The sequence below is a fragment of the Phaseolus vulgaris genome, chromosome 3 (genome assembly GCF_000499845.2).
Source record: "Phaseolus vulgaris cultivar G19833 chromosome 3, P. vulgaris v2.0, whole genome shotgun sequence".
Taxonomy (NCBI): domain Eukaryota; kingdom Viridiplantae; phylum Streptophyta; class Magnoliopsida; order Fabales; family Fabaceae; genus Phaseolus; species Phaseolus vulgaris.
In genome coordinates this window covers 3,515,173-3,540,677 of record NC_023757.2, presented here as the reverse complement: position 1 = coordinate 3,540,677, position 25,505 = coordinate 3,515,173, and the positions used below count along the sequence as shown (strand labels likewise).

General features: G+C 33.9%; 1 protein-coding gene across 1 annotated transcript; it reads left to right on the top strand.

Moving 5' to 3' along the window:
- Positions 1-279: 279 nt before the first annotated feature.
- LOC137806301 (uncharacterized) lies at positions 280-23,940 on the top strand. The gene is made up of 33 exons (XM_068606333.1): positions 280-543; positions 1,268-1,329; positions 1,929-2,021; positions 5,414-5,585; positions 5,922-6,037; positions 6,480-6,566; positions 6,662-6,778; positions 6,900-6,963; positions 7,049-7,191; positions 8,355-8,402; positions 8,490-8,558; positions 11,231-11,306; positions 12,966-13,096; positions 13,583-13,642; positions 13,770-13,839; positions 13,949-14,013; positions 14,096-14,157; positions 14,223-14,346; positions 14,441-14,498; positions 14,769-14,881; positions 16,308-16,385; positions 16,475-16,537; positions 16,626-16,721; positions 16,821-16,930; positions 19,762-19,951; positions 20,164-20,278; positions 20,653-20,765; positions 20,865-20,942; positions 22,836-22,901; positions 22,981-23,109; positions 23,235-23,291; positions 23,387-23,467; positions 23,558-23,940. Exons 1-33 carry the CDS (start codon positions 432-434, stop codon positions 23,606-23,608), a joined length of 3,069 nt encoding a protein of 1,022 aa, XP_068462434.1. The 5' UTR covers positions 280-431; the 3' UTR covers positions 23,609-23,940.
- Positions 23,941-25,505: the final 1,565 nt, after the last annotated feature.

Below are 25,505 nucleotides of genomic sequence, written 5' to 3'. Positions count from 1 at the left end.
AATAGTTTATTATTTGGAATTTAATATCTTATATTGTTTTAATTTATTAAAATAATATATACCAGAAAATAATTATTAATATACAAAACATTTAACTCAAAATGAAATGAAATTCCTTTGTTTAAATTAATTAAAATGTTAGCAATAAATGAAATGAAAGAATAGCATATTCACAAAGCAACAATTAAAAAAATTTAATTTCTGCCACTTTCATATATAAAAATTTAATATTTTATATTAATTCCATTTATTAAAATATATACACGTGAACAAAATTTCATTTCTGCCACTGCTCAATACTCTTCTCTCCCATCTCTTTCTATATATATCCTTCTTCTTCAGCTGAGCGGGAAAAAGCAGCTCCATTGAAGTGCCAAGCAGCGACAAACCTCTAACGTCGCCGTTCCATCGTGGTTTAGGGTTTTACGTTAATGGATCAAGATCAGCAATGGCTACTCAATTGCTTGTCTGCCACACTCGATCCCAATCCAGAGGTTCGCTGTTTCGCCGAAGCTTCCCTCGATCAGGCCTCTCGCCAACCAGGTTTTGTTTATCATTTCAATTTTCATCGCCGGAAACCTAATTGAATGTGGATTTTGCTCTGTGATGTTAAAACCTTGTAGAGTGTCTGGCTTGGACTGTTTTTGTTTTCTTTTCTTCTCGAAGACGAGCGATTGTGGTGGCCGAGCCAAATTAACGCTTGTTTTGGCTGGTTTGTTAGACGTTATGCTTGCTGTTTATGTGGTGTGGTGGTAGCGTGGGAGTGAGTGTTTTGCAGTTGAGGACTTGAGGGGGTAATGGGTTTGGAAAATTGAGTTTGTTCGATAATGCTGTTGTTTTTTTGTTTTTATTGTGTGACTAAAAAGACGAGAGGGGGAGTGGTTTATGGTATTTAGGAGGTGGGGGCATGTGCAATAGCATGTAACTAGGAAATGAGGATGTTCAGTGGAGTGGCAGCTTGCTGAGCGTGAATATGTGACAATGATGTTATGCCTCAGTCTTGTGTTGGCTTGAAAGTTGTCATTTGTAATTGGAAGTTGTATTTTCATACTTGAATGGGGCTTATATGCTTCATTTATTTTAGTGAAGCATGTTTGCTGTTTGGCTTTATCTTCTTCTGTAATGTGTATATTCCTTTAGCTTGGCTATGGAGATGAAGAACATAACTTGGAGTGCTCATTCACTACTGTTTTCATTTGACTAAATTTCTCAATACCGCTCAATCATGATTTTTTATGTTATTTTTGAATGTTGAATTGCCCTGAAGGTTTTGGCAGTGCATTATCAAAAGTTTCTGCAAACAAGGAGGTCACGGTGGGACTGCGTCAGATATCCTATTTCATAATGATCACATATTCTGAATTTTTATTGAGAACCAAAATATTTCCTGCTATCTTTCATTGTTTTTCTTAAAGAAATAAAGATTTTGTGACATTTGCTGTTATATGCAATAATGCTAGAGTTGAATTTTTCCTTGTCATCAAATCATCTAATCTTTTGAGTAATCTGACAAGGACACTTGCGCTGTGTTTTTTCCATCCTTTAGATATTTTTTGGGTCATTTGGTTAAAGGAAATGTTTTCTGTTTTCTATCTGTTTCCTGATGTAAAATATTTGTATATGAAATAGTGACAACAACGTTTTATCATCTTCATGTTTTGTAATCGAACTTTTGAAAACAGGAGACAAAGTGAAGATGATGACATTTTTTGTTAGTAAAAGTAAAAATAGGAAAAAAGTTTTCTCTTACTAAATGCCCCCTTTTTTCCTTTTGGATAAAACATGTTTTATGCTTTCTTATGTGTTCCTTTTTTCCATTCACATCTGAAAAATTATACTAGGATTATAATTCCAATGTTTGTGCCAGGAAATTATTTATTTTCTTTCTTCCATTTATTGGGAACTTGGATAACTTAACCTTCTCGTACTTAGCTGCTGTCCTTCTTAAGCAGTTTGTTAAAAAGCATTGGCAGGAGGATGACGACACTTTTGAACCTCCTGTTGTCTCTAGTGATGAAAAGGTAAATATGCTTTTGTTTCTATTGAATATTATTGATAAGTGCTTCTGAGCTGTTTTAGTTAAGAGTTAAATATACAGAAACTGAAGACACCTTTGAACCCAATATAATGGACCCAGTAGTGTGGTAGTTATGCCATGGTCTTGAAATATGAAAGGTGTATTCCAGAAAAGGTAAAAGAGGGATTTGTGAAGAAGAAACAGAAGGAGAGGCTGTTATGCCATGTGGACGTGTGAGTGAGGTCTAGAAGGAGGTGCGCAAAGTTGGAGGTTGTTATGAGTTAGAGACTAGAAAGCTTGGATTGGGTTGAGCAAGAGATAGCATTTCATAGCTACTCTGCATTTTCCTTTATATTTTCTACAATCCGTACTTTCTTTGTTTATTGTATATTGAAAAGTCTAACTCAGACAATTTTTCATTGTTTTAATAAAATATTATTTGTTGTACACCGGTGCCATGCCAGATGGCTTCTCACTATGAAATGGTTATGCAATATTACACTTGCATGTTGCAAATAGGCTGATTCGTGATTCAAACACATGACTAAATTGGTCAAGGTACAATTTACCATTGTGCTAGAGCTACATAGTAGTCAATTGCACGTAATCATGGGGTAGCATTGCAGACCTTGCTGCTCCTAAGGAACATAGCGCCTTCCCGTCCTAGTAGTTGTGGTACCATTTAGGGCCCAGGTTGTATTAGAAAAAAGAGTAGAAGAAAAAATTGCTTTCATTATATTGAAAGAGCACAAAGACTTACATTTCTATAGTAAGACTCAACTATTTATAACAACACAAGGATAAGAAAACAAACTGGCAGTTATAACCAACTGTAACTAGCTTCCTGCTGTACCCAAGGTTATCAAATTTGAGTCTACAAAAACTCGTGGGACTCAACTTGTAGATTCGTCAGAGTCTACTTCATATGTTAAACTCATAAATAACAATACCAATTCAATAGTTAAACACCATGATTAAGCAAAGTAATCAAACTATAATTCCACAATACTAAATTTTAAGTTTAGTGGTGCATAACTACTTTATAAGTTCAAACTACACCAATAAATAAGTTCAATTACAAAACATAAGTTGCTAAAAGGGATAAAAATTAAATAACTAAGAAAAAGTTTATTTTTAATCCTCTAATGACATCATCTCCACTACCACTATAATCATCTTCATCACCATCCCACCTTCCACACATTTTAAATTTTCAGGAACTGAACATGGTACAGGTATAAACACAAGTTTTAAGAGATAAATTTTTGAAGTAAAATGGAATGAAACCAAGTCCAACTTTGGGACTGGAAAAGAATGAATAGAACCAAACCAAGTCCAACTTGCATGATCAAAAACAAAAGAATAGAACCAAACCAACCAAGTCCCCATTGAAGTAGCTCAAACAAATGGTTTTGTAATCTCTCAAAGGAAATATGCTTTAGATATCGTAAAAGAGACAGATATGATAGATTGTAGACCAGTAGATAGTCATATGGACCCAAATCAGAAATTAATGATAGTACAAGGTGAATATTTTTTTGATATTGTAAGATATAGAAAATTGGTTGGAAAACTTATTTATCTTACCACTACTTGACTTGATCTATTTTTTGTAGTTGGTGTTGTTAGTTAGTTCATGCAGGCTCCTTGTATTGACCATTGGAATGCTTTATCTGTATTCTAAGATATCTAAAAAAAAGCCTACTACAAGGTTTGCTATATGAAGATAAAGGGAATACTCAAATCTGGGTATTGTGATGCCGATGGGTAGGATAGACCCTCTACTATAGTATATTGTGTTTTCTTTAGAGGAAATTTTATTTCTTGGAAAAGTAAGAAACATAATGTAGTTGCACAATTAATAGCTGAAGCAGAATATAGGGCAATGACGTCTCTTACTTGTGATTTTGTATGGGTGAAACAATTCCTTCAAGAATTGAATTCCTATGAGATTCAGTGAATTAAGATGTATTGTGATAACCAAGACACTGTCTCTATCCAGTGTTCCATGAGAGGACTAAACACATAGAAATTGACTGCGACTTTGTTCGGGAAAAGTTGTTGTCTAAGGAAATTTGTACTGAGTTTTTTGGATCCAATGATCAACTTGCAGATGTGTTAACAAAATCCTTTAGGGGACCTAAAATTGAATTTATTTGTTCCAAGCTTGGTATATACAAGTGTATGCTCCAGCTTGAGGGGAAGTGTTAGAGTAGGTATTAAATATAGGTAGGAAGTAGTTGTATTGGAAAACTGTTATATGCTATACCTATGAGTTGTACCAAGGGCTCTACTTTTGATCTTTACTCTTCCTTGTACTCACTGGTTCATGACTTATTAATGCTAAATCTCCTTGGTGTCTTCCCTCGAAGAACCCACAAAGAGCTTTACCTCTTCGTAGAGGAGAATGAGCAATCCAGAGGAAGCAAACTGAGTTGCCAATCAGAATGACGAACCCAAAGGAGTGAACCCAATTGCCAAAATGACCATTCTGCTGCTGCTATCCTGCTATAGTGGTTTTGGAGGGTTGTTGCTCTGTTTGCTATTGATTACTATGGGCCACTATATAATATTTCACTGTGATCTTGCTGGCTGGAATCCTAACTTGTATTTGATTGTGATTTGTGGTTTAGGTACCTCACCTTTGGTTTATATATATATATACTAATTTAGCCAGTCATTGGATGCCCTGAAATCACAACGTATAATATGGTGCTGAAATTGGACTAATTTAGTTTCGTCAGTTGCTGTTATCAATGCCATATATTTCCTTGCATTTAATTATTTGCAGAAGAGTGTTTCTAGTATATGATAATACCAATTTATTTGGTATTAACCTTCTTCCAGGGGTCTAGACTGCTGCTGTCTTGGCATTTTACTGGATGAATTGTTCATTGGCTTTTATATATAGAAAATATCTTTTTAAATAAGAAAGTAAAAGATTAAGATAATTGGACAATTTTTTTTTTAAATATGAAAAGCAGCAGAAACCAATTTCTATTGTTTTTTGTCTGATTAGTAAGAAAGAGTAGTATAAATAAGCTCTAAAAACTATCATAAAAACATCTGTTGTCAAAGCTGTCCGTGTGCTGCTTTATCTTCTCTCCATTGAGCTTTAGGTCTGATGGATTTCTCTTTTATTGGATAAGGTTTCTATGCCTTTTGACTTAATTACAATGGGTTCAAAGTCTTGCTCGTGGATCTCATATATGGAAAATAATATTAGTTTTCTGAATCTTAATTTCTGGAATATTAAATGATAGGTTTACACTACTGATTAGTCTTTTGTAGTTCCGTGTCAATCTTAATTGTTTTTCCTTTTGTAAAAGGCCATTGAATTAAACTGATTACTAAAGTCACCTTTTTGATGCTAACTAAAGTTTGTTACATTTTCAGGAAGTCATCCGAAGAATGCTTCTATTGACATTGGATGACCCTCATAGGAAAATTTGCACGGCCATTGGTATGGCTGTTGCATCTATTGCAGTGCATGACTGGCCAGAGTTATGGCCAGATTTGTTACCATTTCTCCTAAATTTGATCAATAACCAAGCCAACTTGAATGGAGGTAAGCATTTTTGTTTGAGTTGGTGATTTTTGGGATTTTCTATGTGTGAATGATTGAGAAAAAGCCTTCACTGTACCAAGCGCTCCATTTTATAGAGTAGAGACCAAACATTTATGGTATGGTATGATCAGTTTTATATCCCTGAATTGTAAATGGATTGCTTGATGTTTTCCTTTCATGCTGGCTACTAGTTGATTCATTTACATTCTCTATTAGGTTTTCTGGAAATAATCTTATTATCAATAATTGCACCGTTTTGGGGTTTGTAATGTTTATGGAATTTCAATATGTTAATGAGATTTATTATTTTGTTTATCTTTAATAATTTTATTCTAGGGCATGGAGCTATGAGATGCTTGGTTCTTCTCTCTGCGGACTTGGACGATAAAATGGTTCCAACATTAATACCTGCTCTGTTCCCGAGTTTGCTGACAATTGTATCATCTCCTCAGGTTGTATTTTGTATATCTTTCTGAACTAAATTAGCTACACAAAAAGTCTGGAGAGGATTTATTCATTATCAAAAATTTACATTATTTCTTTACCCCTACATTATCTCTATTATGGCGTAGTCTTAACTTTCAACTTCAGAAAGGAAGAGAGCATATTATAGGAATTCACAAGTCCTTTCTGTCTACCTGCATTTTGCATATTAGTTGTCGATTTTCATTGTAAAGAGATTTTTCCATTTTGTTAGTGCATGTTTTTGAAGTAAAATTGAAATACTGTAACTTTTTTGATAATTCATTTAAATACTTTTCTAAAATCTCTAAATTCTTCAATGAAAAAATGAAGAAAATAATGGAAATTTACCACTTTTTTGTTTATATATGGTGAACTGAGTCTCTTTTGTCTCACCTAGAACATATTTCCTATTGTCTTATTGCCATTCAGATATATGACCCATACATTCGATCAAAGGCCCTTTCAATAATCTATTCCTGTACATCTATGCTGGGGACAATGAGTGGTGTCTACAAGGTATTTGTCACTAAGTGACTACAAACTGTTCGAGTGGATTGTTAGGTTAGTGTGTTTTCTTTTAAACTATTAACAGATCAAGATATTCTGTTTAGGCAGAAACAAGTTCTTTGATAGCTCCTTTGCTTAAACCATGGATGGACCAATTCTCTTCTATTCTAGCAATTCCAGTTCAATCTGAAAATCCTGATGATTGGAGTATCAAAATGGAGGTTAGTCTATCTATGTGTGTTTATATATAGTTATATTCATGTGTCATGTATACTATACAAGCACACGTACATGTATATCTTTCCCATGTAGTAACATGATGTTGCATTTTTCTTTGTCAAGGTTATGAAGTGCTTGAATCAGTTCATTCAGAATTTTTCAGGTCTCTTTAAAAGTGAATTTGAGGGTATGTTTTCTTCTCCCCAAGTTGAGCTTCTAGGCTTTTGTTTAGTTCTTTGATTTATTTGTTTACAAAAGGCTTTCCACTGTAGTTATATTAGGACCTCTGTGGAATACATTTGTCTCTTCTTTGAGAGTTTATGAGAAAGCATCTATTGAAGCAACTGAAGATTCATATGATGGAAGATACGATTCTGATGGGTCAGAGAAAAGCCTTGATTCATTTGTTATCCAGGTGATGATAGCAGCCCAGTTTTTCATGTGGATAATTTTATATTGCATAAAATGATATTATTCTGTTTGACATATTTCAATGTCAGAGTTAACTTACTGACTTTGGATGGTCTCCTTTAGCTTGTTATTTGGCAAGGAGGATACCCTTTATTAAATTGGTCAAACTCCAAAGTGGATACAGCAGCCACTGCAATGGAAACCTTTTTTCATTATTTAATATTGTGGCTTCATTAGCTTATTAACGTAAAACGTAAAGGAACCTCTTTGTTTGATTTATACCTTTTATGAGTGTTTTATATTTTTTGCTGAATTGTATGGAAAATGTCAAAAGTTATAATTATAGACTTTTAAGTAATCAGCTGGCTGAGGTTTGCATTGTTAGTCAGTTACAACCATCATTATAGTTGTATTCTGTTAGAGTAGTTTCATACAGCTGTCACTGCCAAGTTGTTATAAATAATCCACTCAACTGAATGAACTTCAATAGTCTATATATGGCTCCTGTAAACAGAAGCTCATAACATGTATACCTCAGAATAATCAGTATAAAATTTATTTTCTGTTAGTTTGTTTGCAATAAGCATAGTGATTTTTTATAATAACTTTTGGGCAATTTCTCCATGCACCATATCATTTAAGACATGCACCCAATACAAAATTTAAAACCCAACATTGCTCTTGGCTTAATTTTTGCTTACGGATGTAGAAATCCGGAAGTGATTGTTATATATCCCAGATTTCGATATCCAGAAGGTCATTTTCGTACTTCATTTAAGTTTCCGGATGACTATATTCGGAAGTGAGTTATGAGTTCTGGATTTTCATATCTGGAATAGTATGCTGTAAATGGTGATGAGGATCGAGATTCAGAACTCATTTATGTTTGCTCCTGGATCTTGACATCCGGAAGGTCATTTATGCTGTCCAAGTAAACTTCCAGATGGCGAAATTCGGAAGTGACATATTAGTTCTGGATTTGTAGATCCGGAACTTTGTGATTTGACTTACGGATATGGATATCTGGAAGGCAGAATTTTTTAAATCACTAAGGGCAAAACGGACATTTCACGTTAGTGTGTTTGATGCGGATTTGAATTGAATGGTGCAGGGAGAATCAGCCTAACTTTTGAATTATTATTTTCATCTATTTTATTTTATTTACAGCTCTTTGAACTCATGTTGACCATTGTGGGTAATTCAAGACTGAGAAAGGTTTGGTTCAGACTATTCTTGCTATCTTTTATTGCTGATTGTGTTCTATTATACCATTGCTTTGATCTGTGGTTTGCACTTCTATAGATGGTTGTGGCTAATATCAGAGAATTGGTGTACTATACTATTGCTTTTCTTCAAATGACAGAACAGCAGGTATAACATTTTTACTATTCTCATTGCACTTGTTCATATTTGCCCTCATTTTGCTTAGTAGCATCTATTGGCTTTCTGCAGATTCACTTTCTAATTTCGTATGCTATTTAAATGTGGTGCTTCTCATTTGAATGAAAAACTGTAGCTTACTTGAGATGGGTGCAGGTGGATATTTTCTGTACCCATTTATTATTTTTATTTTGTTATATCAGGCATAAAATGAATGCCAATTCCTTACTGCTTCATATATCACTTTACAGCACATGTGCATGTTTATGTTAGATAGAAGGAAAGGAAATGGTGTATTGGAGTCTTCTCATGTATTCCATCCTGCATAGGGATGACGACGGGCGAGGTGAGTGTGGGTTTGACTATACTCGTCCTCGTCCCTGCCCCCTCCCAAAGTAAAAGCCCATAATTATCCCTATCCTTGATACCCAAATGGGTATGAAATTTGTATCTTATCCTTATCCCCGTTGTGTAATGGGTATACATGTACCGTTGCTTGTACCTGTTCAAATGTTTATTAAATAATTTTTTACCAAAAATAAAAGTAAAATCAAAGGAAACATGAAATTATCAAGAATTCAATACCAAAAGAATACTTATTTTTTCTTCTCTTCATTGCCAAATAATAATGAGTAAATTGTAATTGTAAAAATTTCAAAATAGAGTATTAAATAAACTAATGGTGTGTTAGTAATTTAAAACGGGAAAAAGTATGGAGACAAGGACAGTGTTGGAGCTAATACATACCCATCCCCATTCATTAATTTATATTCATTATACTCATACCCATGCTTGGTCAATCTGGGTTTTCCTTGTAAGTGTTGGGACGGGTTCAAACAATACTTATGTGTACAGTTTTATTTGCCATCCCTAATCATGCTTGGTGTTGCACCAATGGATTTTGGATTTTTACATTTTTCTTTGGAAGTTTTTGTCACTACTTTTTACCCGCATGAACCCATTTTACCAATGTCATGGAGTGATTCACTAGTTAATCTTCTCTAGCTTAAGCTATCCACTAGAGGTTCAAGCATGATTTGTATATCATTGAAGTTATATTACAACATAAAGGTCAGAATTTCAAGTTATTTGTGACATAGTGATTGAAATATATTCCATTTCCTACATTTTTTTTGGAATTTAAAATTTGTTGCGATGTTGCAAGTGGTTGAGGCTTTGTGTTTTCTGTCAGTGACATATTCTAATTTTGTATTTATATCTTGTTAATGAAATTCTTTGTTTATTTTTTTTTCAAGATTTTGCATTGTTGGAAATTTTGAGTTTTGCGTAAGAATGGCAAATATTAGTTTTTTATCAACATTATGAGTCTCAAAGAAAATAACCAACTCAAATACCTTGATTCCATAATATGAAAAAAGGTTTACTCAATTGATGAGGTTCCCATGACTGTGGACCTGCAATGTATCATATATATGAAGCCATAACCTGATAGTTAGAGAGGTTGTTTGCATGATTATAACCTGTGTTAATCAGGTCCCAACCTAGCAACTAAGGTTATCAAACTTGAGAATCTACGTAAACTTGTGGGAGCTCCATTAACTCGACTTGTAAACTTGTAAGAGTTTACTTTATGTGAATTTTTTTTTTATACTAGCAAGATGATGCTTGAATCTAAATATACATCCACTCACAATCTTTGAACAATAGTTACATTTCATTTTTTTACCATCCAATTTGAGTTGCTGGACCATCTTTACTTCTAATTTTAATAGATAAGAATGCACATGGATTGTGCTCAATTGAATTTGATCCACTCATAGACATATCTAACAAAAACATGTTTTTAAAAAATATTTTTTTTTGTAATCAAAACTAGAATTCAAAAACCCTAATTTAATCCCCTTCTTGCCCTAATTTTGTCATAATAAAAAAATTCATATTCCCTACTGGATGACAACACAACGACGACAACACAAACCATCGTCGTAGACGACGATGCACCACCACATAGTGGCGCAGTGAACTACTGGAATCACATCACACAATAACAATAATGTCGCGGGACGGACGACACCGCAAGACGTCACACAACCAACAACAAAGATCGATGAACAACAAGAATGATGGCGTGGAAAGTAGAGATGACCACGATGCGGAAAATGACAGTCAGTGACCATCAACGATGAAGATGAAACCCTCATGCATAGCATTGGAGGAGAAGCACGAATCGAGTGGGTTTTTCTAATTTTCGCAAAGCAAACAACATCATTTAAGTTTAAAAAAAATCCCTCTAGACTCTCACCAACTTTGTTGTAGACTCGCGAGTTTGGCTGAGTTCACCGAGTTTGTTTGTGAGTCTACCTAGTTTGCTTGAAAAAACGAGTTTACTTGTCAACTTGCGAGTTTGATAACCATGTAGCAACCATACTATTACTTTAAGGATTTTATTTTTTTTCTATTCAAAATATGACATTTGTAAAATCTTAGAAGATATTATTTAAATATAAAATAAGCATATGCGATCAATTTTCATTGTGGTTTTGTCTAGAAGATGTATTTGGCCGTGTGTCTTATATTAGTGCAAATAGGACAATCTATTGAAGTGCCTTTGATGATCTACCTGTCTCCTTTTTCCTCATAATTTCCTGCAATTGAATTATTTTACTATTTTTATTACCAAGAATTGTGCATTCTATTTTTAGGTTCATACATGGTCTGCAGACGCTAACCAGTTCATTGCTGATGAAGAGGATGCCACTTATAGCTGCCGCATCTCTGGTCAGTATCTCCCTTGAAGAAACTAGAACTAAGCTGAGAGAGAGGTTTCCGTAAACTGAAAATGAATTTGCATTACTAATGTTGAAGTACTAAAACAGGAATTCATACAAACTAAGTAGCTTGCACCGTAAGCTACGCTGACTAGACTACAACTTAGTGTAACTAACTAGCAGAATAATTTGCATAGCAAGCTGAGCTGAGTAGACTACAATTCATCTAACTAACGGACAGCTGAGTTTGCTGACTACAGTTAGTTACAACAAATACTAAAGTGATTGCAACTGTAAACCTTCTATACTTCACTTCTTGAGATTTTATTTCCCAATTTAACTTTGACTGATAATTTATTTCACATTGGCTGATAGTTTCCTATGTTGAGTTACTTTCCTTCATCTTAATTATTTTGGTGCTTATTAAGATAATGATTTTAATTCTTGTCCTTATAATAACACTTTTAAATTTTGATGTGTTTTATCCTTGAAGAATGCTAAACAACATATCACTCTATCATGTTTTCAAAAGGATGGACTGGAGGGATTTTGGATTGGATCACTATGGATGGATATTTGTAATCCATCAGTGCATTTAGCATGCGCTAACAATCTCCATTTTTTATTTGTAAGATATTTTTGTTGGTTTATTAACCATACATTAAAACTTGATAATACATTAGCTATCTATTTGATTAAATTTATTGTTATAATTGTGTGACTGAACTAGACATATATGTGGATGGGCTAACTGAATGGATCCAATTGCCACCCTTGCTTTTGTATGATTTTCTCAAATATTAGCAGTACATCAGATATATATTAAACCAATCTAGGAAATATAATAACAACACTTATTGTAATCAGATAGCTATGATTCAGGGATATAATCAGATCCCTATGATTCAGGGATATTTCCTATAAACTTTAATTATATTAGGATAAATAGTTGGTCTAGTACAACAAATATTGACATATTTTGTTTTTAGTACAATAAGAAAAAAATTATAGTCTTAGCACAATTTTAATTCTGTTAGTTTTTTATTGAACTAAATGGTTAGTACAATCAAATGAACATGCATTTGGTCTTTAATAATTGTCCTATGTGTTTGTTAAAAGGAACATTAATGTTAATATGCAATTAATCTTAAAGGAACCACTAGAGATTTTAAATTACAAAGCAAAAGGCAAAGGGGAAAGGTTTCAATTGCACATTAACGGTAGTTTTCCCTTTAATAAACAAACGTACATGTTCAATTATGTTAAAACATTAACGGAATTCAAACAAAATTAACGGAGTTGAAGTTGTACTAAAACTGTAACTTTTTTCTTATTGTACTAAAACTAAAATATGTTAATTCTTGTTATATATTTACCCATTATAATATGCTAAATATGGAATAATAAAATATGATTGCTGATGCCTGTAAAGCTGGTGAATATGCATTTTCCATTCCTTGAAACAATCCTTTCGGAGTTGTTGCTATTCATTCCCATTGTTAGAAGATGTGCAAAGTTGTCTTGAGAGGAGACATGTGGAATGCAGAGTCAACCACGGTCTAATAAAATATGATTGCTGACAGATTTCAATTCTTCAGTTATTTTTTCAATTGAGTTTGTTTCTTTTTACATATTTTCAAATGCTTCATCAGAAAATGCTTTTTGTTAGGTGTGCTTTTCCTGGAAGAGGTTGTAAATTCTTTTGATGATGAAGGAATTTCGGCCATCATAGATGGTACAAAGCAATGGTTCAATGAGTCTGAAACCAGAAAGGCAGCTGGCAATGCAAGCTGGTGGAGGGTAAATACAAAATTTCTATTCTTCTTGGATCTAGAGATTTCTGCCTTTTGAGACTTGTGGGTTTGGTTGTGCTCACGGAAGCCACTCAAATTATAAACTCTGTTGGCACTTTGAACCATTGTCATTGACAAGCAGTGGTGGCTGGTGACGACTTAACTGGAGACAATAGAGTGGGACTGAACCCACTCTACCATGTTCAGAAACTAAGCATTAGGATTCGCTTGAATTACTTGAGTTCACTCAACTGTAGTGTAAAGGAACAAAATGAGTACTAGAAAAAAAGGAAGAATGGACATGTTCAGACTAGGAGAACCTGCACATGTATAGCCTGAGAGCATATATACACAAATGCAGCCTTTTTCTTATGCATTGATTATTTCCTAAGAGTTTTCTTATGCATTGATTATTTCGTAAGAGTTTTCTTATGCATTGATTGCTTCCATTTTATTTCTCTGTTGTGAAGTCTAAACTGTTAATTTTTGGCAGATAAGAGAAGCTACTCTTTTTGCCCTATCATCTCTTTCAGAACAACTATTTGAGACAGAGGTTCGGGAATCCTATTTCAGTTGTGAATTCTGATATGTTGAATTAGAAGTTTTCATTTCCAGCCTCAGTAACTTTTGTTTTCATTTTGAAGTTGGGTGGACTATGATATATCTTGTTATTGATACAGGAAACCGGGGTTTATACACGCGACTTGAAGCACCTGGTTGAGAAGATTTTTGCAGTCGACTCTCTAATAGGTTGATTTCAACTCTTCCCTTGCCTCTTTTAAGCTTCCATTCTGAATCAATGAATGCAGCTGTGTCTGTGATACATATTTTTTATCTTATTTTTTGACTTTTGTGCCAGGTCCTCTTGAATGTCCTTTTTTATATGCCCGCATTTTTACTTCAGTTGCTAAATTTTCCTCTTTGGTGAATGATCCTGTCCGAACTTTTTAGATTTCATTTCTCTCTCCCTCTCTCTCTCTTAACTTGTATCTTTAATATTTTACAGATAAGCAGTGGCTTACTAGAGCATTATCTCTATTTAGCAATGAAGGCAGTTACAATTGATGTGTAAGAACAGTTGTCTCAGTTTTTAATCTTTCTAAAATATACTCGTCTAACTTTGAATATAACAGGCCCCCACCTGTAAAAGTAGGTGCCTGCAGAGCACTTTCTAGCCTCCTTCCTGAAGCAACAAATGAAATTGTCCAATCGCAGTTGTTGGGTTTATTTTCATCCCTCACTGATCTTCTTAATCATGTACCCCACAATATAAATCCTTTTTGTTATATATCTTTTACTATATATCTTCTACTATTGTTGCATGTAATAATTACCAAAATATGATTTCCAGGCCTCTGAGGAAACCTTGCACATGGTACTTGATACATTACTTGCTGCAGTAAAAGCAGGTTAGGTTGTATATTGCTCAGATATTGACAGACACACACAAACACACAAGTGTGTGTATATAATGTATTTCTTGATACTAGCTTAATTATATTTTCATATTTATAATAGGTACATATGCCGTACTCTTGTTTTATTAGATTCGCCTGTGCAGAATATGTATTATAATTTATTAATCATTGGGCTGAGAAGTTTTTTCAAACAAGTTTTTACTTAAATCTATATCGTTTCCATTTCAAATGTATTTATTCCCTCATCGTTGCTTATAATAGGTCGTGAATCATCAACAGTAGTTGAAAACATGATTGCTCCTGTAATCCTTAATGTGTGGGCATCACATGTTTCGGATCCTTTTATCAGTATTGATGCACTTGAAATTCTTGAGGTAATGGTTTTATTTTTGTATATATTATTCTCTTCAGAGTTACTTGGTTGTTTTTCTTAGCATCTTACATTAGTCATGACTGATGTTGTCAAACATTACCTTGAGGTAGGACTCTAAAACAAGAGGTTTTAACGTGGAATGTTCTATCCAACCAATTACAGGCCAAAGTTTATATAAAAAATCAGTTTTGTTTTAATCTTAGGTAGGGGTTTGTAGTGGTCAATCCCAAAACCACTAAAGAGGGATAGCATAGCAGAACTCAGGATACATTATGCTATTTTTTACAATTATTATTTATTATATTTTGTGTTATGCTTTATGTAACATATTATTATTATTATTATTATTTAAGAGCATCTTTTGAAAAAAGTTTTTTTCTTCCCATAAGCTATTTTTTATGAAAAATATGTTAATTAAATAAACTGGATGTTTGGGACATCACTTGAAATTTAATAGAAAACCTTTTCCCTTAAAACTAAGTTATTTATCATGAATATGAAAAGTGTAGTTTATGATTATTTCCCAGCAATTTTTTTCCCTTTCAACTTCATAGATTCTTATTCTTATGTAACAGCTATTTTTTTTGTTGTTGCATCCAAATAGGTAACAACTTCATAGTCACATTGTTGCATTTTTAAAAGTTGAGGGATTTTATTGAACTTTGAGAGGGTCACATTGTTGCATTTTTAAAATTGAGGGACTATTGAATCTTTTATTAATAGAGAGACCAAATTGAACAAAATAATAAATAATAGGACCAAATAGGTATTTTAGCCAAAATAGTTTGAAGAGATCTTTTTAGTCTCTCAAATTTAGTGTTTAGGAACTACAACCAAAATTCTCCCAATGGGTTTTAGTGTTTAAAAATGGGGAAGAAGAGTTATCCTTAGTTCTCTCCTGTTTTGCAACTGTATTTTATTTTTGCTGATGTCTCCATTTGAGTTTGTTCCTTACTTTGAGTCTTCCACCTTGATTGCCGCTTCCAACATTGGTAACATAACATTCTCATTTCTCTCTTGGTTGCGATGAATATGGGTTAAATTGTAAAAGTAACAAAAAATTGTTGGACAACTGAAATGGGAGTGGTATGTGATCTTATACCTTCATTTCATTGTGATGGCCTGAACATAGGGAAATGCTGCAATTTTCAGTAGTAAACACGCGTATGAAGTTAATTGTGTGCTGGGTGTTATTTGACATGGATTGAGAGGCTCTGTTGTATATATGCTCAGAAATACACATATATGTTGGTACTTTATGTATGTGCTATTCTCTATGATGTTATTTAGCCCGAACCTATCATTTGTCAAGCTCTATATATAGATTCCTAGGTTCATAATTGCTGTGGACTTTGGAAACAATTATTTTAATGCTTGCTTATAAATAATTTCTTTTGTCATCTTATTATATTTATTCTTTTTTCCAGACTATCAAAAGCATTCCTGGATGCATACATCCTTTGGTTTCCAGAATTTTGCCATATGTTGGACCAATTTTGAATAAAGTATGACTATTCAAAGTTAACCAAGTGTCAGTGGTTAGTGATATTAGAACAATACCTGTTACTTACACACCATGTAAATGTTCTTGTAGCCCCAAGAGCAAACTGAAGGCTTGGTAGCTGGATCATTAGATTTGGTAACAATGTTACTGAAGGCAAGTATAGTTAGAAACATGTCATCCTTGACCTTTGAGCACTTTATCTTTTGACTTTCTCAGCTCAGTTCGTTATAGCTATATGCAGAATGCCCCTGCTGATGTAGTGAAAGCAATATATGATGTCTCTTTTAATGCTGTTATCAAAATAATCCTTCAAAGTGATGACCATAGTGAAATTCAGGTTTTTTATAGATACACATCCTATTTTGTTATTTATATTTTAAACTATTTCTGATTGGAGCATAGAATTAAAATATATGCATTGACTTCATATGAGCAGAATGCTACGGAATGTTTATCTGCATTTATATCTGGGGGAAGACAAGACATTCTTGCGTGGGGACCTGATTCTGGATCAACTATGAGAAGTTTACTTGATATAGTTTCAAGGTAGTTGGCAATTTTTTCACATTTCTAAGTAAATTGGCTACCATTTTGCTTCAAGCACCTTTCAACAATAGTTCAAACAATTTTTTATTCATTTTGTTTTTTCTTGAAGTTTTTGCTTTTAAACCTTCCTCTAGAATATGGAAAAGGAGAAAACCAGTATGGGAAATGGATCTGACAGTCACTTCTGTTTCTATATTTTCTGCAAAATCAACCTGTTCCCTGAGTTTATACATAGCTTTATGAAAAACGTTCAGTTTATTTTATTGTTACCTATCATTTGAAATGATTGTGTATACCATTTATGTGGCTAACAACGAGTGAAAGATTCAACCACAATAAAAACAAACAAACTAAGCCTCCCACCCTCCGGGTAGAGTTGGCTGCTTGGATCGAATGTACTATTATGGATCATACTTAAAGACAAACCCAAGGCACTCTTTCATTTGACTTACCCAACCTGAAGTCTATGGTTTACATCATCGCTTGTTTCAGTGTCATTTTGTACCAACGACCCATGATAGTAAAACTGTGTGACTTGTGGTAAGGTATGGTTTCCAAGATTGAACACTAAACTAGGATTATTATCTCCTGTTATACTTACAATCTTATACTCCATCTTCTGCTCAAATTGAAAACTTGAACTTCTAAAGCTACCTTTCATATTTCTAGCTTCTAATTTTGTTCCTCTGGAAAATCGCTAATGAACTATATCATCAACGAAAGACATGCATAACCTAGAGCCTTGATTATGCTTTAGTAAGCACATCATGTATCATGATATAAAGATAAGGGTTAAATTGATCCTTATTTATCTCTATACCAATAGGCAAATCTGCTATGCCCTTATTGTCTGTTCACACTAGTATTATTAAAACTGAACTGGTCATCAGCTCTACTATTGCTGGTCAACTGGTCAATAGTTAAACTTTTAAGTCGTTAGTTGAATTGAATCACTCGATTTAGTATATTAAATATATGAAAGCGTGGTGACTGTTCAGAGTTGGTGAGTCAATTTTACTGGTTCTATCAAGTTTATAATGGTTTCTAGTTGGTTTTGAGATGTCATCACTGGTCTTAGTTTATTGATGGAACAGCTTGATCGGACTGGCCATATGTCCAGTTTCAAGTTGAATCTATGGCTTCATAGTGTGGATCATTTATTCATACCCTAGTGTTTGTGCAGTTTTGTATATTTCCTTTGTTCTTGATGGGAGGGATTAATGTGCTTCTCTACTCATCCAACTTCTTCCATTATACAATCTAATTAAACAACTTTTTGACACTAATATCTCTCTTCTAGACCATTCAGTAACTCATTTAGTATTTTGTTCTGTCCTATTGCTTTGCTATTGTCCATTCTGTTGCAAACCTTCTTAATTTAGTTGCGGTAAACCCTATCCTACCTTAATTGCAGCCTCATTGGGGACTGCATTAGGTGCAACTTCAAGAGAGGTGTTTAGTCTCACATTGACTAGTCTAGATTGATGTTACAAATAATGTTTGTAAACTTTGGTTAATTCTCACCTTACAAGTTAGTTTTCTCTGGTTGAATTAGGTCTCCTAAGTCCCAATTCCAAGATGCTATCAAAGTTTATCTTAGATCAATTGTTGGACCATTTGCATCGCCATGCTCTAGGCTGATAGCCTTGGGCATAAAGAGGTGTTTTGGAAAATGGCTTTAGATGAGATTACCCAGAAACCTACCTTTATTACATCCTCTTTGGGAGTTTCCATAACTGAAGCCTCAAGGGTGGTGTTTAGTTGCACATTGACTAAAGACACGAATTTAATAGTTGAAATCAAGGGACAGGACTGAACGAATGTTTATTTCTTATTGATTCGTTTTGTAAAAAGGATATTAAAATATATAGATGCAATATAGGCTAAAAGAGGAAATGATTAAGCAAAATCATGTGATATGTTCCTATAGGTCCCCAATTCAACCCACTTTCCTAGATTTGATAGTGTAAATAGAAAGAATGCTTAAGAGATATTGCATCTAGCTGATTCGTATATTTTTAAGGATGACCCTTAAATTAGAGATACTAAAAAAAAAGGTATGAGCAACCTACACATAGGTAACATCTAGGAAATAAAAAAGATAAGTTAACCTATTTTAACAAGTTAACCAACCATTCAAATAAGTTAAACAAGTCTAAAACTCCCCAAGTTGGAAACGTGCAAGGACTTGGTTTAAATATTTGGAAGTTGAACATTGGAGTTGACAAGTTTCGTTAAAAATTCCTTGGACAACTTCTCTTGAACAAAATGACAATCAATCTCTATATGTTTGGTTTTCTCATGAAATATAGGATTGAAAGCAATGTGAATAGCATGGTTAGAATAGGCCTTAAATAGGCTTCATTAAAATGCTGTTTTGTGCTGTACATATATCTCTACCTAGGATCCTTGATATGCCTTTACTTGTTTTTTACTCTTTGCTCTTCTCATACAGTTACAGTCAGTATAAATATCAAAACCTATGAGAGGAAAATTAAGCTCTCAAAATAACATTGTCTTTTCATTTATCTCAAGTTAGATCATATCTCCCAAATCCGCGACATATCATAACAGAAATGTGTTATATCTCAACGAATAGAACTTATAAATCTTGGGCAAGTCACCTTATAAGTAAGTTATGGCATCGAGTTAGGTTCCAAGTCTAAATTGTAAGATATTCTCTTTACTACATCTTGTTCATCTGAACTCTCCAACCTCCATTACAGTAACAAGTAGGAACATTTTTAGGTTTTCTGCTTATGTGTGCATGTGGGTGTATATCTTAATTTCTGTTTCTGATTTGTTATGTGATTTCTTTTATTTTGGAACAGACTACTAGACCCGAAATTGGAAAGCTCTGGGTCTCTCTTTGTTGGGAGTTACATTCTTCAACTTATTTTGCATTTACCATCACAGATGGCGGTACATATTCGAGACTTGGTTGCAGCACTTGTCAAACGTATGCAGTCTGCTGAAAACGCTCTCCTGCAAAGCTCATTGCTTATTGTTTTTGCTAGATTGGTAATATAGCCAATTTTTCTGATTGAATTTGAATGATTCTTTTGTCAGTTTTTTGTTGGTAATGGTTAACGGTCAAATCTCTCTATTTTTTATAAATAACTTCGGAGGTTGAAAGCAAAAAGTTCTAGAGACAGTCAAATGAATTATTCTAATGTCTGTTGCTTTTCCTTTGTCCACATGGATAATTTTCCAAAGTATTACTTAAAATTCAGGTACACATGAGCGTTCCTAATGTTGGACAATTTATTGATTTGCTGATCTCAATTCCTGCGGAAGGACATAGTAATTCCTTTGCTTATGTAATTTCAGAATGGACCAAGCAGCAAGGTGATCATCCTTCTACTATTCTGTTTGTTAAATATTTAGGAATGTGATTTATTTGGTATTTTCCATTTTGCAAATTATGAGTTTGTCATGTAGTTTGTCCATAGAACTGAAAGATGTGTCTGTAACTGACTAAAAATTCTAATATCTTGCATGAATTGTTGAAAGATTTTGTTTGTCACTGACTAAAAATTCTAATATCTAACCATGCTAACTCCTTCCCCCTTCCTAGTGCGTGTGAATAGTCTTTACTTTTTTTTGGGTGAAACTCATGTTTATGTAACTTTTATTTCTGTCAAACATGAGAATGATCAAAAAGGAATGCTGAGATGTGCATAAACAAAATCAATTTTCTTCCATGTGATATATGATTGCAGGCGAGATACAGGGAGCATATCAAATAAAAGTAACCACAAGTGCCCTGGCCTTGTTGCTAACCAGTAGGCACAATGAATTGGGAAAAATACATGTCCAAGGCCATCTAATTAAGGTATTACTGTTATATGATTTATCTATTTGCTCTCTTTTTTCTTCACCCGGGAGGATGGGAGTACTTTTGCTGATTTCCCAAGCTTATTGCTTCATGAAGTCTGGCGAGGGAATAACCACAAGATCAAAATCTAAATCTGCTCCGAATCAATGGGTAATGTTGCCACTTCCTACCAAGGTAATTCTTTTTCTTTATATATAGTTGTTTGCACATGTTATGTTGACGTCAAATTATATTAAGAATTGACTGCAGAGAATACTGAACCAAAGTTTTATCGATCAATATCTGAACAAAAATTATGATCAAGCTACAACAGATCTATGTATAGGTCAGAGGATCATTACTGGCAGATGTCAGTTATAGATGTCTACTAGTTATACTGTTCAATAGTTATAACTGACAAACAGGAGTGCAAGCAAACTAACAAAGAAAATATTCAAGAGAAATATCTATCTCTAACACCCTCCTCAAGATAAAGGTGGGTGACAGACAACTGGTTAATCAACCAACTTAAGCTTTATCCCTGAGAAATGAAAATCTAGTAGGATGAAAAGGAGTTTAGATAAGAGATCAGGTCACTGACATAGGCTAAGGATGTACTTCACAATGAATTGCTTAGTGATGAATGCTTTTCCGCTTAAACACATAAACAAATTCATGAAAAACATGTAACTGGGGTTTAACCTAAGTCATGTTGACAAGGAACATTGATCATTATTCTAATTTTAATATCACAATTTCAGAATCAGGTTTGAGGGATTTTACATGATTTTGGAGTTCCAATTACTAGCAGAACAGTACAATTAAAGTTCTATGAAATATTATTGATTTCTAACTTTATTTGTAAACATTCTTATTCCAATTAACTAGTTAGAATTGATTCATCATATCAATTCTATCTACAGTCATGAATTAAACATAAGAGAAGCAACCATATAAACCTGAATTCAATTCATGTAGTAATTGCCCAAAATCAGACTTCCATTTCTATTTCCCAATTCTCCATCCTCTAACAAACTTCCACTACCACATTCCTATCTAGCCTCTTTAGTCTTTGTTGGTTTGGGCCTATGGGAATACACATTAATAAAGGGTCTATCAAATTCCTTGCCAAAGTTGGGGTTTTGTTCACAAGAGCACCACTTGTTGCATCTATCATACTCCCATCCATAATGGTTAATCCCTCAGAAATATTGGATTAGGAACTGCTTACTAATTTCATGGTGGGGGCAACTTGCAAACAATCTTTTAAACCTCTCCCAGTACTCACAAAGAGTCTCTGTATCAAGTTGCCTAATGGCACAAATTTATTTTCTTATGAAGTGGCATTTTGAGGCTGGAAAATATTTCTCCAAGAACAACCTCTTCAATCTCTCCCAACCAGTAATGGAACCGGATGGAAAATAGTACAACCAATCCTCTGCTCCCATGTTGAGAAAATGAAAATGCTTTGACCTATATGTGATACAGACAACCAGTCCATAAGAAAATGAAAAATATTTTCTTATGAAGTGGAGTGGCTTTTTGAGGCTGAAAGTATTTCTCCAAGAACAAACTCTTCAAGCCTCCTAACCAGTAATGGAACAGGATGGAAAATAGTACAGCCAATCCTTTGTTCTCATGTAGAGAAAATAAAAATGCTTTGAGCTTCATGTGATCTTCAGACAGACCTTGAGTTCTCATGGTAGTGCATACTATATTGAACTCCTTTAAGTGCTTCTGCACAGATTTATCTAAACAGATCCTTATTCAATAGTATTAGGTCAACTATCCCAAAGTTTATTCTCTTTTCCCTTAAGATGCTTACCCAAACGCACCCTAGGTCAACTATTCCAATGCTTATTATTAGGTAAAAATACAGGAATGGTTTCATATTACTTCTCTTGCACTTGTATCAAAATTATTTTTTAAAACTCAGTGCAGTTTCTACGATGAATTGCAACAATGTTACTGTGTTAACATCCTGATTAAAATTTATGGTTAGCTGTAAAACGAGATTATTTGTAAGTTGAATGTATTGATATTGTATCATAAACTGAGTATGTTTTCTCTTTTTTGAATATCTTGCAGATAGTCGCTTTGTTGGCGGATGCATTAACTGAAATACAAGAACAAGTTTTGGAAGCTGATGATGTGGTATTTAATGCATATTGATGTGTACTCTAATTATACACTAATTAGTAAAGTTGTTACCTAATGTATAAAATTTGTTCAGGATAGTGACTGGGAAGAAGTTAAAGCAGATGGTATTGAAAATGATAGAGATTTTCTTTATTCGGTGTCTTCACCTTCGGGAAAAGCTACTGATGAACATCTTGAAGCAATGGCAAAAGTATTTAATGAGGTTTGGTTGAGTTACAGCAGTTGTCACCTATCTTAATTTCTGTACTATGCACTTATATTGTAGTTTTATACTGATTTTTGATATATTCTTATTTTATTTGGCTAAACTTGTTTCACAATTACAAGGATCGAGATGATCAGTATGAGGATAACCTTTTTAGTGTTGCTGATCCTCTCAATCAGGTCTGTGATCCAGAGTCTGTTTTATTTATTCAATGTGATGCTCTAACTTGCATATGTATTTGTTAACAATTTACAATTATGGTTGCAAGTGACAGATAAATCTGGCAAATTACCTTGTTGATTTCTTTGTTAGCTTTTCTCAATCTGACAGACAGCTCTTAGATCACATCTGCGAGGTTATCACAGTAATAATTTTCATTTAGTTCACCTTGTAGTATAGACGATTGTTGCTTAACTTCGGTAATTTATCATGGCTTGCACTGCAGAGTTTGACTCAGTCTCAACAAAATGCCATTCAAATGGTACTGAAGAGATGAAAATTTAGTGTGTAATCATCAAGTGTGCTGTCTCAAAGATGGGTTGATAGTACTACAAAGAATCAAACAAAGATATGGTTGGAAACCAATATTTTTCCCATATTGAGGTTGGGGTGGTCTGCAATTCTGAAAGGTGTTTTCCCTCTGCTGCAGTGTTCCCCCGTTTTTGTCTATTGAATTTTGTATTGAATGTGTTATTGTATGTATTAGTGATGTTTTGTTTTTAGTTGGTTTCTGCCCATCTATAATTGACCAAATATTGTTTGTATACCAATTTTGTTGATTATTCAAGAAAAGGAAGAAACTTCAGTTGGTAGCATAATGGTGCAAAATTCAATTGTATTGGTTCCTGCTTGTTACTATTCCCTTTAGAAAACTGTTACGATTCCCTGTTAGAAAACTGCTTATATTTTTGCTGTTGAAAAACTATTGCAGTCTAGAGTTAACCATTGGTTCCAGTAATGATTTCTCTCTTTCTCTCCCCACATTGTAATAACCCCTTTCTTTTCAGGAGAAAACAAGACTCAAGAAGTACATTTAATTTTGTTCCTGCGAGATTGAGTGATTTTTCTCAAACTGTGGTATATCTGTCCTCTTATGTATAAATTGAAACACTGCTCGATTAAAAATGAACCTGCCAATCGTTACAACAAATTATTAACTATCCTCATTTCTAAAGTTTAACTGCTATCAAAATGGATCATTTTTCTTAGAATTGTAATTAATGGTTCTGTTATTTAATAATGGATCATTTCACTTAGGATTGTAACTAATGGTGATGTCATTTAACAAGTCTTATGTTACTTTTGGGTTGAGAGGTTCTTTAAGTCCTTGGTTGTATTTTAAAATGCTAGTTTGAGATAAAACACAAGTGATTTTAGACTTACAGAAGCGCTTTGCACTTAAAAAGTGTTTGTGCAATGTCGTGGCTTCATTTTCTAGGCTATATTTTCCTGCTCCCTTACATTACTGTGACTTGATAAAATTAACTGACATTTTAAAAACCCTAGGCCAACACAAACCTCCCTCGTTTTTTGTGATATACTTTGGCACTGTGGAAAGCAAGTGAGGTAGACCTTTGTGCTTTTTTGTGGCATTATGATGGTTACGATTAGTTTTAGAAGCACTGGTCGTTGGAAAAAAAAGGTAAGTTTTTTTTTTGGCTTCCTATAATGGTAATTCGGAATGTTTGTGGAATTGCAAATCTGGAATGACATTGGGGTGTGCATGCATATACTATTAGGGAATGACAACGATTCCAAAAATGGTTAAATATGTTTTTTTTGTCATAATACAAAATTGAATTTTATCCTTGTTCCAAACTTTAATCATGAGATGTTTGTAATATGAAAATAATTAAAATGGAAACAGACTGTGTTAACTTTTGTTTACATGGCAAATATAGTGCCAACGTGGATTGTGTTTTGACTTCCACGTGATCATTTGGTATAACTTTGTTTATTTGGAGAGAGAAACTAAATATAATTGAGTTTGTTTGAAGTTATGGAATCAATCCTAAAAACAGCACCACATGAGAAACAAGTGTGAAGGAAAAAGAAAAAAACAAGCAAACGTACAAAGATAGGAGGCAGATGAGTGATGCAGGAAAGTGCAACAACTCAACCCTTTTTAACAACCATCATTACCCCTACCCACCTAAAATATCATCCAAAATTCACATATAAGAGGAAGTATGCATGGAATATTTTAGAGAAACTGCTTTAACGGATTTAAATTTATGGATCTGTCTGATCGAAATGTGATTTACCTGACCGAGATAAGGGAATTCTGCTGAGACCAGAGAACCTGGCCGAGACAAGGGAAACCTGGTCGAGACAAGGGAACCCGGTCGAGACAAGGGAAACAACTACGGACGGCCTGATCGACCGATACATAA